Here is a 20,529-nt window from a genome sequence, read left to right on the forward strand (position 1 = left end):
ATAAATAGTGATGGGTCAGAAATGGATTGATGAAAACCGACAGTGGTAAGGTAGGTTTTTAGTTCGGTGTACCAAGCTCGAGGGGCTTGTTTTAGTCCGTAGATTGCTTTATTTAATTTGCATACAAAGTCCGGATGGGTTTGGTTGACAAACCCAGGTGGTTGACTCATGAAAACGTTATCCGTAAGGGATCCTTGTAAAAATGCATTGTTAATATCGAGTTGTCGTAGTGACCAGTTTTTGGCTACGGCAAGTGACAATATAAGACGAACTGTGGTTGGTTTGATCACGGGACTAAAGGTTTCCGTGTAGTCAATACCAGGTCTTTGGTGGAAGCCTTTAGCAACGAGGCGTGCCTTATGTTGCTTAAGGGTTCCATCAGGATTGTATTTGTTTCTAAATACCCATTTGCAACCGACAATGTTTTGAGCAGTCGATTTTGGGACTAAGGTCCATGTATTGTTTCGACTTAAAGCATCATACTCGTCTTGCATGGCTTGTCGCCAATGAGGGAGAACGAGTGCTTGTTTGACGGTGTTGGGAAGAGCGGTGGTTAGGGAGGGTTTAAGTGCTAGCTTAGCATATTTCGGGTTTGGCTTGCGTATGTTGTTTTTGAGTCGAGTTGTGATGGTTTGGTTTGGTGGAGGTGGTGTGATTGTGGTATGAGTGGGGTTTGAAGCGGGGATAGTGGTGGCAGAGGTGGCGTTGGGATTGTCAAATTGTGAAGTAGTATTGGCTTCGGAGGGGATGTTTGGTGCAGTGGCCGTGGGTGTGTTGGTGGGTCGACGTGTATAGACTTTTGTAATAGGTGGTCGAGGAGGAGGAGGTGGTGGAGGTGGGGCGGGTGAAGTGGCGGGTGTAGGTGTGAGAGGAGGAGGAAGGATATGAAGGGCGAAGGTGGTCCATTCCTCGGTGGTGGGAGATGGTAATGGTGTTGTTGGCATGGTAGCGAAAGGATAGATATCCTCATAAAATTTTACATGGCGAGAGGTGTAGATGCGATGGGTTTTTGGGTCAAGACAGTGAAAAGCGCTTTGTGTAGTTGAGTAACCAACAAAGACACATGGAATTGAGCGGTCTTCTAGTTTGTGTTTAGTGTAAGGTCGTAGCCATGGATAGCATAGGCAACCGAAATTGTGTAGATTTTTGTAATCCGGTTGTTTGTTATGAAGTACAAAGTAGGGTGACTTTCCTTGTAGTGATCGAGTAGGTAGTCGATTTATAAGGTAGGTGGCGGTACTAAAGGCAAATGGCCAATACTTAGTAGGTAGATGAGCATGTTTGAGAAGGGCTAGACCCGTTTCTACTATATGTCGATGTCGTCGTTCGGCATATCCGTTGTGTTCAGGAGTATGCGGGGGAGAAGTGGAGTGTGAAATTCCGTTATTAAGGAGGGTTGTATTTAATTTAATATATTCGCCTCCATTATCGGAGAAAAAATGTTTAATTGGTTTGTCGAAGTATTTTTCTACAATTGCTTTAAATTGAATAAATACTTGGTTTGTGTCAGATTTACGTTTGAGTGGGTACATCCAAATGTATTTACTAAAGTGATCGACAAATATGACATAGTATTTGTAATGGTCGAATGAGGGTACGGGACTCGTCCAGAGGTCGGAAAACATTAGTTGGAGCGGGTCAGTGGTTCGAAAAGAAGAATGCGAAAATGGTAGTTTCTTGCTTTTTGCAATATTGCAAGATTCACAGTGCACGAAGTCTTGATTAACAGAATGCAAATTTTTATTAATAGTTCTCATTACATCGTAAGATGGGTGACCTAATCTATGATGTAACGAAAGTGGAGCGGGTCCTTTGTTGATGGTGTAGGCTCGCGGTTTTGGTGGACACCACTCGTAAATTCCGTCTTTAATTTTGCCCTGGAGGAGCGTTGTTCCCGTCGCCATCGCCTTAACAGAAAAACCATTTTGTGAGAAAATAACACAGGCTTGATTATCTCTACATAATTGAGATATCGAAATAATATTTCGCGAAATTTTAGGAACGTGAAGTACGTTATTTAAATTAATACCATGGAGATTAAGATTACCTGTATTAGCGATTGTGAGGCCGGAACCATCTCCTATGAGGAGCTCATCAAGACCGGAGTAAGGTGAATGAAAAGCGAGCGTGTCCAAATCATGGGTCACGTGGTGACTAGCTCCGCTATCCAGTAGGTAGCTTGGGTTGGGGACGGAGTAACCAGTGGGTATGGCGGCAGCATGGGCTTGGGGATAGGGTTGCTGGTAGCGATTGGGTGGTGGGGCAGGGAAGACGATTGTGGGATAGAGTTTGCGGAAGACAGAACAGTAGGCAATGACATGACCCGTTTCGCGGCACCATTGGCACCTACCTTTGAATGGGCGAGGGTTGGATTGGTGGTGTGGTGGGTTTGCAGGCTGTTGTGGGTTGTTATAGGTGTGACTGGTGCGATTATTGTAGCGGTTGTGGGATTGGTTTTTGAAGGAAGGATTGGCAGTGGGTTGATAATGGGCAATGGGTTGTTTTTGTTGGAGAATTAATTCCTGTTGCAACAATTTTTCATGCAACGCTTCGAACGGAATTGGGGTGTCGCGGGCTCGGACTTGGTCAATGACGGAGTGATAGAGGTCATAATCAAGTCCATTAAGGACTCTAGAGATTACATCTTCAGGATCAAGTATTTTGCCCATAAGGGCTAATTGATCCACGCATGCTTTTATCGAGTGAATGTACTCGGTAATGCTTTGTTCTGTGGTTTTGGAAATAGAGTCAAATTTGGTTTTGATTTGCTGGATGTGGATGCGCGAAGGATTAGCGTAAGTATTGGCAAGAATGTCCCAAGCTTCCTTCGCCGTTTTAGCCCGAACAATCATGGTTTGAAGGGCAGCGGTTATGGTGCCTGTAAGGGCACCGAGGATGAGCCCGTCTTGCTTTAGCCAAGACATGTGGGCGGGGTTTGGTGTTTCCTGGTTGTTAGCGTCCAGAATTGTGGTGGGAGGAGCGGGGGTGGTGCCATCGACGAAGCCTAAAAGGCTTAATCCGAATAGGATGTTGGTGAGGGAGAACCTCCAGGTGGTGTAATTCATAGGGTTTAGTTTCACGACATGGTTTAGGTTGGGTGCCGTCAAGGGTTTTGCAGCCTCATGAGGGTTGTTGATGGTGGAGTCAGTTTGAGTGATGGTCATGATGGAAGACAATAAGGTTTGAGAAGAATGAAAGTTGTATTTACTGTTGAGGTGAATGTACATATATATAGTGAGCTATACATTTTAAATAAGGGAAGGAGCCTAGGGTAATCATCTTAATTATAGTATACAATATGTAATTGCTATTTTTACAAATATATGACAGCTTGATTGATGCTTGATTGATTGTCTTGTGTAGATATTATTGTGTGGAAGATATGGGAATAGTAGTAGCTGTAATATTGTTAATACACTGTACGGTGGAAACGGAAAGTATTATTAAAAGTAACAACTTATATATTTTTTGGATTTAGTAAATTATTAAATTTTAAAAAATTCCACTTTGTCTACTACCCATACACTTTTGATACTATGATATTTTTTATTCGAAATACTACGATTTTTTTCTCGACTTTTGATAAGTTATTGGCAAGTAGTCGAAGTTGGCAGCTGAGGTAACTTAGACTTGTCAAAATTGAGCTGATCCGAATAACCCTACCCGACACCCAAATTCAGGACCAAAACTTGATCTGAACCCGAATTGTGTGAAACAATGGACAAGTAACTCCTTATTTGAAACTCCCTTTGTCCCACTCATTTGTTTCCTTATTCCATTTTGGGTTGTCTCAATCAATTGTGTGTCTTTATATTTTGGGAATGCCTTTGATAAGCAATTTGTTACTCCACACTCAATTTGATTCACTTGTTATTTAATAATTGACCTCCTCCTCCTTTCTTGGCATTTGTGTCCAGACCAAAGGCAAACGAATGATCGGGACAAAAGGACTCAAGGCTCAAGGGAGTATGAAACTTCATATTTTATTTACCCAATTGCAAAAACTGGAACTATTGCAATGCGACACATGTCATTTTCCTTCCCCGTTGACGTATCAATATTTACGTTCTCATACGCATTTAAGTAAAGATGTATAAAATGGTTTTCCTACCCTGTTGACATATCAATGTTTACGTTCTAAATTCTAATACTCCGTCTTAAACTTAAAACGGATCAAATAAAATACATAGGACAAAAGCATAACATATAGGGATTTTGCCAAGTACCTCGAATTGAGTTAATAACACATAAGTTATCACCTTCTACAATTAACTTTGAGATTCCTAAGTATTTAGCTGCTAAAATACCTTCTTTTAAAGCCAGAGCTTCCGCAATAAGGATACTATTGGATCCACACTTTTTTTGCTCCAAACAAATCGACTTTACCATTGTGATCTCTTATAGAATATCCTAAAGCAGCTTTATTACCTTCTATTCTTGATCCGTCAAAATTTAGCTTTAGGAAACCGTTTCTAAGTTTTTCCCACCAAATTTCTTCCTTACTAGAGTTGTTTCTAGCTGACTCTTCTATCTCGGGATTGTTGAGGTCCTTAAATCTAGTCACATTCCAGGTCTTAGTACTATTATTACATAAAGTAATAAGTTTGCTGATACTTAAATTAACATTATTAAATATAATATCATTTCTATGAAACCATGCATTCCATCAAATAAAAATAATCTTAATGAAATCATCTTTTGAAATTAAATCCTTGAGATAATTAAGTTTCGTTAGAAAACTTTGACTTGTAATAATATCATAATTTGACAAAAACTCGTTGAAACTAATAATGTTCAGGTTTTGGATGATAGACCCAATCAAGGGACATTCGTAAAAGAAATGATCTTTGTTTTCAATAGGATTGTTGCACAGAACACAATAAGGTGGGACATCAATATGACTCTTGAGAAGTCTACTTTTCGTTGGAAGGCCGTCAACACAAGTTTTCCAAAGAAAAAGTTTCAATTTAGGAAGAATATTCAATTTCCAAATCCACTGAAATTCACGTTTGTCAAGAGCTTGATCGAACAAACATTGCGCTAACCAAGTTGCTGTTTTGGTAGAGAAATTTCCATCTACGGACAACCCCCAAATGAGGGTATCTGGAATATCATTATGTGGCGCTGGAATGTTAGTAATCTGATTAACAATATCGTTATTTACTAAACTGGATAATTTACAAACATCTCATTGCTTGTCTGAGGTTATGAAATCTTTAACCAAAAGATTAAGATCACGGTTACTATCATCATCAACCATACTGCTTGTAAGTGGGTGTGAAAAAACCCAATTATCAGACCAAAACTTAATGTTGCTACCATTACCTACCTGCCATCTCAGTCCTTTTCTAAATAGAGTCCGAAAACTCATTAGTTTACGCCATTGCCAAGAAGAGGCTGAATTAGGCTTATGATCAAAGAGTGAACAATTTCTCAAGTATTTTTTAGATACCACTTTGACCCATATACTTTCCTTATCCATAAGAATTTTCCATAAAAGTTTCATTTGAAGAGCTTTATTAGTCGCTTTAAGATTTAATTCCTAAACCACCAACCGACTTTGGTAAACAAACTTTATGCCAACCAACCAAATTAGTAGAACGCTGGGAAGGATTCTTATTCCAAAGAAAGTCTCTATTAATTTTATCTAATCTATTATGGATCGATGAAGGGAGGAGGAAGCTTTGCATCTGAAAAGTTCCCTTCGCGGCTAAATTAGCATTGACAAGAACTAGTCTACCTGCTTGAGATAGAGAATTCGCTTTCCATTTCGATAATTGAATGCAAGAAGATTGAATAATGTTCTCGAAAGTATTTTTAGTCACTCTGCTATCAATTATAGGACATCCTAAATACTTACCCAAATGAGCTTCCTCGTTCATATGAAAAAATGCCTCTAAAGGATTCACGAAGAGAACGCTCAATATTTCTAGTGCATTGAAAAGTGGATTTGTCAAAATTAACAAATTGTCCGGAATCGTGCAAAATTTATCTAAAATAAGACTTAATAGTTCTACAACTCTGGTTAGAGGCTTTAGCGAAAATGATATGTCATCCGCAAAAGTGAAACGGAATTTTCTCCACCCCGGATCCAATTCTAATACCAATATCACTAGAGCTAACATCACTATTTTTTTGTAGAGATCTTGCTAAAATCTCGGCGCACATAATAAATATATATGACGAAAGTAGGTCTCCTTGTCGAATACCTCGAGTGGGTCTAAAAACGTCTCCCGGTGTTCCATTTACTAACACTGAGTAAGAAACAGTGTTTATACATGCCATAATCCATGAAATTCACTTAGCATTAAAACCCATTTGTTGAAAAGTTTCCTCGATAAAATTCCATTCTAGTCTGTCGTATGCTTTCTCCATATCAAGTTTGATTGCAATCCAGCCTCCTTTGCCTTTTTTACGTTTAAACGAGTTGAAAATCTCGTGTGCTAAAAGAATATTATCTTGAATGAATCTATTAGGTGTAAAAGCACCTTGAAACGGGTGTATAATCTTATGCAAGACACTTCGAAGACGATTAGGCAAGATTTTTGCAATAATTTTATAAAGGGTCCTGATTTTCGCAGTACATATTTTACTCATTGCAGTACACGATTGACAATTATACCCCTCTCATTTCCCCTTCCATTTCCCCTTTGTAATTTCTCCCTAATTTATTATCTCTAATTTCACCCACCTCATGGGCTATGGGCTATGGCGACTGTTGCCGATATATGGTCGCCGGCGTAGGAAGGAGTTTGCCAGCCAGCCAAACTGCCGGCAGCAAGGTTGCAGGGGTGGGTGGACCAGGGTGATGTCATATGGTTGGGGGTGTACTACGTAGATATTCTTACGGTTAGTAGTACTCTTGCCAATTAATCGATGTACTACGTACGTTACTATGTTTAGTGCAATTTTTTAATTTATAAGTAGTATTCGTCTTTATCGCTGGCCACCACATACCACATGTATTCGTCCTTCTCACTGGTATCAACTACACCAATACCCCAATCTCATACCCGTAATTAATTTAATATAAACCCTAATTAAAAAAATACAAAATCTTACAAAGAGTCAATTTAATTAGTTATATAAGAGAATAATGAATTAAATACGGATTCTATACTCGAATTATCATTCATAATTGAAGAATTTGAAGGAGGTTGGAAGAGGAGAAGGATCAACCATAGAGAGAAGTTAGAGAGAATTAAGTTCATGTTTTTTATTCAGGGGTAGACAAATGGAAAAATTAGTGTAAAAAGTACTGCAATGAGTAAAAATTGTACTGCGAAAATAAATTCCGTTTTATAAATTGTTGAACAAATACTAATCGGGCGAAAATGGTTTGCTGTTTGAGGATTTTCAATTTTAGGAATCAATGCTATGAAAGTATGATTTATTTCTTTTAGTAATTTATCAGAATGGAAAAATGCTAAAACTGCATTAGTGACAGAATTTCCTACAATATCCCAGTATTTTTGAAAAAACTCTGCAGGAAATCCATCGGGACCTGGGCATTTATCTGCGGCTAAACTACACACAGTTTGTTTAACTTCTTCCCTACTAATATTACCTGTAAGAAATCTGTTATCTTCGTCTGTAATTAATCCACAAATAGACTTAAAATCCTCATTCTTGTCGAAATTACAAAGATGATTTTTCGCAAACCTAAGCTTAAACTCCTCGGATATTTCTTGCTTAATGAGGTTTTGATCAGTAATACAAGCACCATTCTTATTTATAAACTGTTTAATACCATTTCTACTACGTCTAATCGTGGCATGAGTTTGAAAAAACTTGGTATTATTATCTCCACAATTAGCTTTGTTTATACGAGCTTTTTGTTGCCAGTAAACACGTCTATAGTCAAGGAGTGCATCGCGCTTTTTCAACCATCTCAATTGCGCGACTTCTAAATTGGTACTGATTCCATTTCTTAGCTTTTTGTTTTAGCAATTTGCATTTTTGGGAGAGACAGAACATATAAGATCCCTGAAACTGGTATTGCCAACAACTTTTAACCATTTTACTGAAATCATTCCGGAGGGTCCACATGAGTTCAAATCGAAAAGGAGGGGCTTTCTTATGAACTCGGTCGTGAAACTTCACAGAGATAGGACAATGATCGGAGCTAGTGAAAGCATGATGCACAAACTACATATTTGGATATCTACTTATCCAATTCGGAGACGCTAAAACTCTATCAAGTATTTCAAAAACATTTTCCGAACCACTTTTCTTTTTTCTCCAAGTAAAAAAATTACCGGAAAAAGGGAGATCTATACAATTTGTATTACTTAATTAAAAACTTAGTTAATCTCACGCAACGCGCATTGGTAACCTTTGCGCCCCCATCTTTTTCACTAGGACTCTTAATCTCGTTAAGATCCCCTAGTAATAAGAAAGGCAAATCAAGATTAAGGACAAAAATTTGAAATTCATTCCAAAAATCTGATTTATCAGCCGGTTAAGCCGGAGCATAAATAAAAACAAGGCAAAATTTCACATTAATCGTTAAATCACACATTTCACAAGCAATGAATCTTCTTGACTTAAAAATGACATTTATCGAAAAAGTCATGGAGATAGACTCTTTCCATAATAACCAAATACCGCCTGATAAACCTGAACTAGGGATAAAATCGCAATTATTAAATCTAAAACTAGATATCAGATGAGAATCAGGCTTAGACTCCGATTTAGTGTCACAAATAGCTAAAATTTTAATTCCATTTGACGAGCAAAAGAAATTAAGTTCTTCGGCAAAATTCTTTCTTTTAGTACCCCTAACATTCAAAAAGGCAATATTCATGGAAAATACATGAAAATAAACTGACGCATAAGTGACTTTATAATGTCGCAAGGCGCTAAACTAATTAAAGTTAATAGCAACCATAACCGATAAAATTCGTGTGCTTTATTACACGTACAAAGGATTGTAATAACAATCATATAAGATTCAAGACTATGTTTAGTTCTAATCAATATGACATTTTTTTTGTCCAACAAACAAACATTTGTCGAAACAAATTCTTGAGTATAGACCACGAAGCAAATTAAACACAGAACAATAAATTTTGATCTTGCTGCAGCGATAAAAACCACACCACAATCACTACGAGGATGTTGTTTGTCCAGCATAAACAAAATACCAAGAGACACTCTTGATAAACAAGCTATTAGTAGATCGTTACAGTTGCGGAAATAAACTCCGTAATTGTTCAAAGAATATTCTAGGACTAGAGCAAAAGAGTCAGCAAAAGCATTTCTAACAATAATCACCCGACTTAAACTAGAATGATTATAGAAGATGACTAGATACAAAAAAGCTAGCGATTTACAACACGAAGTTGAAAGTAGTACTGCAACAAATACTGAGTTCTGAAATGAAACCATACTGACAAAAAAATCTGATTTGGGGGGAGTCTAAAGCCAAAGTTTCTTTAATGCAGACAAAATGCTGATAACAGCTCTCCGGGTCTAATTTGGATAGCAAATCAATGTCCACACAAAAAGAAACTGAAGAATTAGACAAAAGGAGAGATTTCAATGAAATGAAACCCTCAAAATCGGTTGGTTCAATAGGATAAAGACAACTTACTTCAGACGGTTGCGACGTATTTGAAGATCTGGAATCCAAGCACACAGAAAGGTTTGTCTTCCAGGAGCGGTATCTCGCCCCATCTTCAAATGGCAACAGAGATTCTGCAACAGTGACTACATAGGCATCAGAAATAACGAAACCGCTATCGACGCCTGCCAGAGACGATCTCCAAATAGTTGAGCAAAAGATTGGACTGAATTTGTGAGACACAAACAAGGAGCATGGAGTAATGGTTAAATGTAGATTATACTTAGTAATGGTACAATTTTTGCCCCAAACACCTAAATAAATGAGATGGGGAACAAAAAAATCATACTCATAAGAGTATAGATCTGGAAAAAGCTTAATAAAATTGGGGAGAGAGACAAGGGGGCGTCTCTTTATCCTCTTTCTTTGTTTTGATTTTTCCTCTCCTGCATTCAAGCGTACTATTTTATTTTCTTCTTGTTTGAATGCACGGTCTTCAGTGAGATACTTAACCATTTTTTTTGCAGCCATAAAAATAGGTTCCTTATACAAAGCATACCTGTTGTAGGCACGGAAAATTTATTAATGTGCCGAATAAATAAAATAAATTAATTATTTTGAGTTAATACCAAATTTTAGCTCGATTTAATTATTTTGTCCCGATTAAATAAAATATGGGTCAATTCGGATTATAAAAGAAGTTATTCGTATCACTAAACCCAGAAAGAATCAAACTTGAGCCAAGTTCACAAATAAACCCACAAATGGGACTGTGACCACCAAAGTCCAACAAGGGGAATTGAAACTCTATAAATAGAGCTCTCCTCATTCATTTGAGGGGTTAAAGATTCATAATTTCAAAGGAGTTAGAGAGAACAAGGTACAAATTCCTACAAATTCTCTCTACCAAAATCATTGCAAGCAGTCAACAAGCATATCAAATCGTGCCGCCTGCGTTGAAGATTCAATCACAAATTCAAACCTTCAAGAGAGATTCAAGTCATCGCGACCCTCTCAAGAAATCAAATCTACATCGCGCGTAGAGCAACTAAAGTTGCCTACACGCGTTCTCCTCACGTGTACCTCGTACACATACCCCTTACGGGTTACGGCATAATAGAATCACAGGATACATTAGAGATTGTACAAGTACTTTTGATATTTATTAATAAAATTTCTTTGTTTCCTTATTTTGTATTTCAGTTTTTCGCAATACAAAATTTGCTGTTACACCTGCATCTCTAAGTCAGGTGCAAACACTATATTATTATTACAAAAACTTAAACTAGGGGCGAGGGTTCTTAAAAAACGGGGTTTCTTCAAAGAGTTGTTGGAGTAGAACGCTGCGGATGCCATATCCTTTTTTTTTCTTCACTATTTGAGCTTTAGGAGAGTACCTACAACAAGACACACTTACGCCACGAGGACGTAGAAATTTATGGGAGAGAGATCTACTTTTGGAGAAAGTAGATAAATTGTGTCTTGGAAATGATTCTTCTTGGCTATGATTCTTCTTGGAAATGGTCATTCTCCATTTCTCATGCACATGATGAGCAGAGGGATACCTGCAAAGCATGGGTGTAAAATCGGCGCATGATGGTTTCTCAAACGAGTAATTCTTACACTTCTTAGGACGAGCTGAAAAAATAAAAGGCTGATGGTCATTAGAATCAGTAGCCTTATCATTCACCAGAGAGACAGGGATGCTTGGATCATTATCAACACCCCTAAGGTTATCTTGGGGGGATAAGAGTACCCGAAGGAGAAAAATTGTCACAGACTGAAGACGCACTTGAAGTCACGACCTCAGAGGACGCGTTCAACCTTCCGCTAGGAAAGGCAGATTTCACATTGATAATATTAGAAGGAGTCATGTCTTTCATTGCCCCCCTTATCTTAGATTTTCACTTTTTAGGCCTTCTCCTCCTCATCCTCTTCTTCTTCTTACATCGTTCTCTTATATTGTCTCTCTCCTTAGTAATCTCACCCTTAAGAATCCAAATTGTTAAAGTTGACAAATCACACTTACGGTATAAGCTCACCTTTTTACCATCCAACAACTTTTTATAAGATTGTGCGGGGATCCTTAGACGGGAACTACCATTTCCCTTTTTGGAGAACTCAAGAACTGACTTCTTAGCACAAATAGTTTGAGCCTCCGTCACCTCCATATTCACACTCTCATTTTCCTTAATACTTGCCTCAATATGATTTTCCATCACCTCCGTGATCACGCTTTCACTATCGTTTATACCCACGTCAGATGCCAAGATATGAACAAGCTTCTTATTGTTCCCATCCACGCCATCTTTAGTAGCAACCTCCAACAATCTTTTACCATTTTCCTTGATGAGAAGGTGACCTTTTACCACATCTAATTCCCTTAACACATCCTTAGTACTCAGTTCAACAGCTAAGGCCTCAACCAAATCCAATTCAGCTAACGGGAACCTTTTCAACTTCATATAAGCAACCACCCTTCGAAAAATTGCCTTAACATTACGAGGAAATGTGCACAAAATCATAGAGCACATACCCGCAGCAGCTTTGTATTCCTCAAGCAGCCATATTAGAAATAAGGGAAACAACAAGGTCAGATAATGATTAAGTATCTTCACCTCCAATATTCCCCAGACTCAATCTAAGCAGTTTACAAGCTTCATCGTAACACGCTGCGGTCACATCAAAGTCATTTTGCCTAAAAAAACCGTTTCCCTTATCTTTAAGCTCCCTCACCTCAGCCAAGACTAATCGAGTTGACCCCTGCATTTTCATAAAATAGCCTAACATCCTATCTCCATCATTCTCTATAAAATCATCGCTAACATGGGCACAAGCAAAAGCCTCAAGAAATTTATGATGAACGGTAGAAGAAGACATAATTATAATACCGAAGAAGTGGATACAAGTACACCTTAACCCCGATTTTAACAGAAATCAATGAAAAGCTAGCAATACTCCCTCAACACTAACCAAAGTCTCAGCAAAGACACAAATGAAAAAAAATTAGCACCTCGAACAACATAGGAGAAAGTTGATCAGAACGGAAAAGACAATATGCAGCAAAAAAAGGGGGACCTTATACCAACAACTACCAGATGGAAGCTTGCACAAAACCACCGCCAAACAAAAACCAAAGACGAAGAAGCTGGTAATCAAATAACACCCCAACCAAGTGACATTTAAAAAAAAACAGAAACTTATTTAAACTAGATAAAGATTATAAACAACCAAAAACCACAAGGAAGGGGAGACGAAATCACGGGCTGTGTTGCACGAACGCAGATCCCAGCAGAGAAAAACGCTCCAAGGAAATCGCACCAGATGATGGTATTCACGACAATCGATCGAAAAACAATCCTCCTTGATAGCAGACAAACGGACTGAATGATTGATCAAAAACCCTTCTTATTTAAACTACGAGCAAACTCTGGCGAACAACGATTAAATAGTTCGGCTCGCCGGCGACGGAATGGGTGATAGCATAAGAGGATCGGCCGGCGAGCCGAGAAGCAGACGATCTAGGTGAGTAAGTTTTAATAAAAAGGGTTTCTCTTTCTAAAAGGGTTTTTTTTCGTTACTTCGTGATGCACTACCGAAAAGGTTTTGGGCTTTATTTCATTATCATATTCTTTCATTACCTTTTCCACTTTTTTAGTGCATTTATATGTTAATTTTATTGTGGAAAATATTTTTTGCGAAAGATTTTCAATTGGTAAACATAAATATCTTAATGACAATTTATCATAGTTTCTAAGATATTTAAGGTCAAAATATTAAAATCTTGACCAAAAAGTTAGGTAGTAAGAGAAGAAAAAAAAACAGAGATAGTGTACATATGACGGGGTGACAAATGAACGTAATTGCTAAATCCCGCAAACGAGTTTACTATATCCCACACACTTTTCTCATATATTCCATAACTACCCTTCGTCTTATAAAAAAAACTAAAATGAGTTCTCTCCCTCCTCTCTCTCTCTCTCAAAACCTAACAAATTTGTTAATAGTTAGACAATTATCGATTGTAATTCGCACATATCACACGCAATCTCTCCGTTTTATCAACAATTTTATTAACACCCATCTTTTAATCGATTTAATTGTCTTTTTTTTTTTAATAAAGAGGATTTTTTTATAATTAGGGTTTGGAATTTGGATAGATGTTGGATTACAAATAATGTTGGGCTGTTGAAGAGGTGGTTGTGGGGTTGTCGAGTAGGCGGTCGGGTAGGGGGTCGGATGGCGTAGGGGAGGGTGGCTCTCGAATTCGTGGTTGTCGAATTCATTGCATTACCTTTGACAGATACAAACCTAATTGAAAAGACACAAGCCTAATTGATTTTCATAATTACAACATGATTTATGATTGTTTTCATAATTACAAACATGCTTGATGATTTTGAATTCTGCAAATACACAGGCGTTTACGTCTGGTGGTTCATTGGTTCTGGAATTTCTTTATTTTCTTTTTGGTTTTTAACTTGTCTTTCTTTGATTGAGGTGAAAAATGAGAGGGATAAATTTGGAATAAAGCGAAAAAATGTGCGTGACTTAGTAAAATGTCGTGCGATTTAGCATGTTCCCAAATGAATTAGTGGTGTGTTTGAGAACAAAGATTGTATTCTCAAATTCAGATTTGGACCAACTTGCATGTTTGACAAATTTATTAGATTTGAATTTCTAAATTCCTACCAAATCCACATAAGGCTAAAATAAACTCAAATCTTTATTTCACTTTGCTAAATTGAAAATGAGGCATTTTAAATTAAGTTCTTGACACTTTTTAGATGAAGATTTAAATGGACAATAAATAATGTCAACCGATCAATTACGATCCATAATCCTAACTCATTCAATCCGGCATCTGGCACTATGGCAAGCCAAAACAAAAAGAAATATCACGCATTCTGCACTCCACTTTTATCAATCGAAATTGTACACGAAAGAACACATGTATACAGGAAAAACGTTGAAAATTATGTTGCGGAAATACATAGAGGAGTATAGGACACTTTGGCTGACATTTTTACAGGTCAAATATGGAACGCCGGCTCCAATTATAGATTTGTGTACTTTGAACATCACTGTTGTTAGTCCAAACATCTAAATATTTGGTAGCCGATAATGACAAACTCGACTCAACCCAACTCAAGATCTCATATGTCCCATCCTCAACAAGCTGCCAAGTGCCAACCACAAAATGCGACAAACGATCCTCACTCGACTCGACCGTGAAATTCCACAATCATGATTCATCAACCCCTATCGTACTCAAAAACAAGACTATTGATTCAATTAATGAAAAATTCTAAAGTACACTCGATGATATACTACTTACTGCGTACGCCTTTTGCCAGATGCAACTAACAAAATAACAAGTACGGAGTAACAACTTTTCATTAATGGAGTAAGTAACATTCTTATTCTAAATCTATATCCTTCTTAGTTTTAAGTCGACTGATTACTATGCAGCCCTTCTGTAACATCCGCCACCAGTTTCTCCTTCTCATCAGCCTCCTCGACGCCACTGCTAACACTTTGCGATCCGGTCAACCTAGCCAACACAACAAAGGATACTCCCCCAAGCACATTATTAGCACACCTCAACCCAACAACAGCTGCCTTAAACAACCCGGGACTCGCCGCCTTGGCCAACACCCCCTCAACTCCATTCAAAGTCTGATACCTCAAATTACTACTCAACCCCATATGCAGCGCCCAAGTAACAGCATTAAGCAAAGTGGGAGGCGGCTTATTCGGCGTCTCAAAACCCGGCTCCATCTTCTTCCTAACTGCAATCAATCCATTTGATATAGCAGTCCCCACCAACCCCGCCGCGAACCCAACCGCAGCAAAAAGCGTTCCTTTGTAGACAAACGTCCCAATCCGGGGGATCAACCCGAAGTTACCGGGTTCGAACATGTGACTGGGGGGGCACGCGGCGAAGATCCCAGGGAGGAGACCGGATGAGGTGGCGGAAATGGAAGGTGCTAGAAGGTACATGAGGGTGAAGTTGAGAATGGACCCCACAATGAGAGTAGAGAAGACGAAGTCGAGTTCGTTGAGACCGAAATTAGGACGTGACGCCATGTCGCCGATGACGCATGATGTCACGCCTACGATCTCTTCCATCAGGACTTTGAACGGGAATTGTGGGTCCGCTGCTACTCGTTCTTGCCATCCCTTGAGGAACATTCCGATCAATCCTAGATTCTCGTACCATGGCGGTGATGTGTCGTCGGAGTTGGGGTTGGAGTTGGAATCTCCGCCGTGTCCACCTCCACCTCCGCCGTTGTTGATGTTGTTACCGCCGGAGTTTCCGATTCCGCCCCCGTACGCCACGGAGAGATGGATGGGGAAGGTGGGAGAGGGGTTGGATCGGAGAGTGAGATTAGTTGGGGAGAAGGGACGGTGGTTGAGACGGTGGTCGTGTTTGATGTGGGGTGTGGAGGAGAGAGGGGCGTAGAGGAGGTGAGTGATCGCCGGCGTCATGATTAACGGCGGCGGTGAGATCGAAGATGAAAATGTGGAAGAATAGTAGAGGGAATAATTTAATGGAAAAGGGAGGTGAGGGAATAATAATGGAGATGGTGGGTGAAGAATTTAAGTGGAAATGTGAATCTGGGGAAAGGAGTAAGAAAGGAGATGGTAGGTGAGTGAGTTGGAGGGGAGAAGTGGACACTTCTTTTTTTGAAAACGTTTAACAAATCTACCGCATGAGACATGCACATGATCACATGACATCAACCCGATCGCCCGAAAGAGACGACTACACCCGCCTCCGATAACCCGTCCTAACTGTCAACACCCGAAATTGGCTATAACCGGCTCGATTCAATATTATCTAACCCAAATGTTTATTTTACACACTTGTTACTGTTTATGAATGACCTGATAATAGTTGATATGAACCCCAAATGACCTGGCCCGACCCGACCTGAACTCTTGCAAACCCAAAATTAGCAAACTTAGCTGGCCTAGTTGACTTATTTGCCAGATCTATACATTACCTATAATTTGTGTTTACATCCTCTCTATTTTCTAAAAGAAATGAAGGGTTCACTTCCCTCTTACAAGATAATAAAAATATTACATTTTTCTTTTTAGGGATAATTCCCATAATCTCATGGTACCCCTAAACTTTGCATTTTTTTCCCCAAATGCCCCTACTTTTCTAAAAAGTTACTTTAACTATTCATATCTCTTAGTCACGAGTTTGTAAGCCACGATTCTTTTTTTAAAAGAATAGATCTCGGAAAGACAATCATTTTGAAAAAAAAATCTTCATTTTCTGCATATGTGATCGAAGATAAAAGTCGGTCAAAGTTTATTGAACGAATAAACTTTGAAAGTCATAACTCCGTCCTAAGATGTCAGAAAACCACGATTTTTTTTCCAAATTGGATATCTCGTAAAGACGATCCACTTAGGAAAACAAATCGCGGCTTTTCGATCTCATAACTAAGAGATATGACGAGTCAAACATTTTTTTTTCAAAAGTAACGGTATTTGGGGAAAAAGTGCAAATCTCGGAGGTAACATGGAAATTATCCCTTCTTTTTATTACATTTGTTCTTTTATTTTTATGTGTAAATACGTGGACCGTTAGGTGTAACTAGGATTTCTTCCCAATGAGTTCGTCTAAGTAAGAATGCTTGTTTTTATAGCGAATATGTTACGATATGATATACTACTCCAATTCCTTATGTATGTATGATGAGATTCCATTGATACAGAGCCAGGTTTATTGGTGTGCACTCAGTTTTGAACCTACAAATTCGCCGCCAATTATGAGTTGGACGCTTTAACCATTCAGCCATGTATGCTTAGCAGGGATCCTCATACATGGTGAATAACCAAATTCCAATTGAAATGAATTCTTTAGGATAAATCAATGACATTTAATGCAATTTAGGAGGAACCAACGAAAGGACATTAATTCAAATCCTGAATTTTTGAATTAAGAGATATTGAAAATTCTCACTACTAATGGAATCAATTCAATTCAATGGGATCTTTCATTCACTTTTTTCTCCACCAAGAACGTTTTATACAACTCTTTGACCCCCGAAGTTGGAGTATCCTACTTTCACGCAATTCACAGAAATTGATATTTCACGATCAAGAGTGTACTACTCTTTGTACTTCTGTAGTAGTGATCCTTCTTTATCATACTCCCTTATATTCTACCTAACCTTCTCATTTTCTTTTGGCACAAGAATTAAGGGAAACACACTAACCCACATATAATTATATTTAGACCACACAATCACACTACCCCACATACAATTAAATTTGGACTACGCAAAACTTCCCCCAAAAATAGAAATAGGGATTATGTGAATTGACGAAAAAGGAAATAGGGAAGGTTATGTCAAATAGGAGGTAGTGTTAACAATCGAAATAAGGTCGAAAGAAAAAATCTCTATTTGATAGGGCTTCTTCCTATACATATGACTTCCATTAGACCCCGAAATGATACACTGAGAAAACCCTTTTTGTCTTCTAATATCAATAGGTTGATTGTCTCGCTCATATATCTTTCAAAAGGAAAAAAAAAGACTTCGACAAATAGTTTCCTGGATCCGAAAAAGAGTATTAATTAATACTTGGTTTCTTACAAAAACTAAAAAGTATATCATGTCTCAATCTAACTGTAACACCCAAATCTACCAAAGTACCTTACCAAAGGCTACCTTAGCATATGAAGGCATTACCATCTCGGTTGCCTGAGGCAGTACATATAAAAAGAGACAATAATGAAACATTTAAATAGATAAATAAGTTTAATCTAATTAGAAGTCTCCAAAAACCCAAAACGTTTACAACTAATCTAAAAGTAAAACTGTCCAAACTCAGCGGAAGCTATGATAACTGACGAATCATCGGTGTCCCATCCAAACCGGCATACTAGCTCTAATATCAACACCTGTCAACTCACTGTTCACTATTTGCCGACAATATCAAATGGATCACAGCAGAGCACATAAGACAAAAACACACAACCAAACACACTTCAGCAGATATTCCAACATCATAATCTCATGCAAAGTAATCACACCCAACAATCAAGCATCCATTTCCGAACTCCAAAAACAAGTGCCCGAACCGCAGCTCGGACACGACTACTTGTAATAATTCGGAAATTAAGGAAAGAGAAAGTACGGAATGAGAGAAAGTAATGAGAGTTTAGCAAAGAACTTTGGGATGAGTACGATAAACATGTGTGGTTAATAAGAGTGATAATGACAATAAGAATCTTGACAGAATTTACGATAGAGTAAAGGACAACAGTAATGGCGAGAGAGTACTTGAGACCCGGTAATAAGACTTAACGGAATCTTAAAGAATAGTTGTGAAAAAAGAGAGTGCGGCAAAATTCGGGGACGAAATTCATTTTAAGGGGAGAAGATTGTAACACTCGCATATTTTGGGACCCCCAAAGAAACCTTGGGATGCGTGAGAGGACCCTCGGGTTTGATGAGCCTACTCAGGAGTGAAGTAAAACTATAAAGTGGACCGAGTATAACCTATACTAGACTTAGTGGAGTTGTTATAATGTCCGCCTATAGAAGGGTCGTCTTAAAACCGTCATAACTTGAGATGTAGACATGGTATTGACGTGATTCCAATTGGAGGTGATAGCTTTCTTTAAACGTACAAGACACTTGCTCGGTCGAGTACAACCCACTCGACCGAGTACGCAAGGACCAGAAAAGCCTAGTATTACACTAACCGAGGATAGTATTGGTGGACGAACTGGATCGGAGAAAAGAGGGATTCTAGTTGTAAGATATATATAATGAAACCAACGATCGTTGGAATTGAGATCTCATTCAAAGAGATAGATATCAAATATCTGGAGTTTCTCTTTGTATATTATATGGATGATCCAATCCCCACGGACCATTATTGAGAATTGTTTGATCGTCTTTCTTTAAGGAGGAGGCGAAACATAATTAATTTGAATTCGGGACAACTTTTCGAAATCTTAGTGAAGCATTGAATTTGTTATTTCATGTCTGCTTTTCGTGAAAAAATACCAATTGAAGTGTAGGGATTTTTCAAACAACAAGTATGTGAGAAGGATTGCTCACATACTTCCTCAATTACGATACATGAAATATTTTATGGACTCTATACGAGCTGTAGGTAGAGCTAAGTGATATGCTACCTCTCTAATTTTGTCTAGAATCTCATACGGTCCTATATACTTCTAGCTCATCTTACCTCTTTTTTCTAAATCGTATAACACCTCTCGTAGGAGACACTTTCAGCAAAACTTTGTCCCCAACTACAAACTCTATGTCACTTCTTTTCAAATCAGCATAATTTTTCTGACGATCTTGTGCATCTCTCATTTTATGACGAATAACTTGCACCTGCTCCACCATCTCCTGAATCACCTGAGGTCCCTAAACCACTGAATCAGTCACATCTGTAATACCACGGTTTTCTGAGTCCTGTTACTCGGCCGAATAGGGCTAATTCGGCTGAGTAATGTGCCGTGTGTTTTCTGGTCAGGCTACTGTCCAGGAACACTTGGCTGAGTAGTGTAATACTCGGCCGAGTACTCTCAGTACTCGACCGAGTATCCGGTCTGACGGGAATTATTTCCGCGGTTTGATTAAGGATGATTAAAGTTATAAATCGTGTTTAACGATTTTACTTTTCATTTTTACTAAAAACCTAATTACGTTCTACATCCTCTAATCATCCTTAATCACTCCCAAGACCTTTGATCGTTCGTGAGTCTTTGTTCATCTCTCTCGCGCCAGTTGCGACGGTAAGTCACTAGTTCCACATCTTTTGTTTAGAGTTATCTTTTAGGGTTTTACCCTAGTATTGGAATTGGGGAAAGGGGTGATTGCATGTTGATACGTCTGTCGTGTACCTATCAAAAATAAACTAACTAAACTAACTATATAGCTAGGGAAGTCAAGTCGATCTCCTCAGGGAGGCAA

At 38.4% G+C, this 20,529-nt stretch overlaps 1 protein-coding gene across 1 annotated transcript; it reads right to left on the reverse strand.

Annotated features, from left to right (window-relative positions):
• Positions 1 to 14,503: 14,503 nt before the first annotated feature.
• On the reverse strand, positions 14,504 to 16,258 carry LOC141647592 (protein RETICULATA-RELATED 3, chloroplastic-like). The gene has a single exon (XM_074455847.1). The coding sequence runs from the start codon at positions 16,055 to 16,057 to the stop codon at positions 15,014 to 15,016; it is 1,044 nt and encodes a 347-aa protein (XP_074311948.1). The 5' UTR covers positions 16,058 to 16,258; the 3' UTR covers positions 14,504 to 15,013.
• Between the last annotated feature and the right edge of the window lie 4,271 nt (positions 16,259 to 20,529).

The sequence above is a fragment of the Silene latifolia genome, chromosome 3 (assembly GCF_048544455.1).
Source record: "Silene latifolia isolate original U9 population chromosome 3, ASM4854445v1, whole genome shotgun sequence".
NCBI lineage: Eukaryota > Viridiplantae > Streptophyta > Magnoliopsida > Caryophyllales > Caryophyllaceae > Silene > Silene latifolia.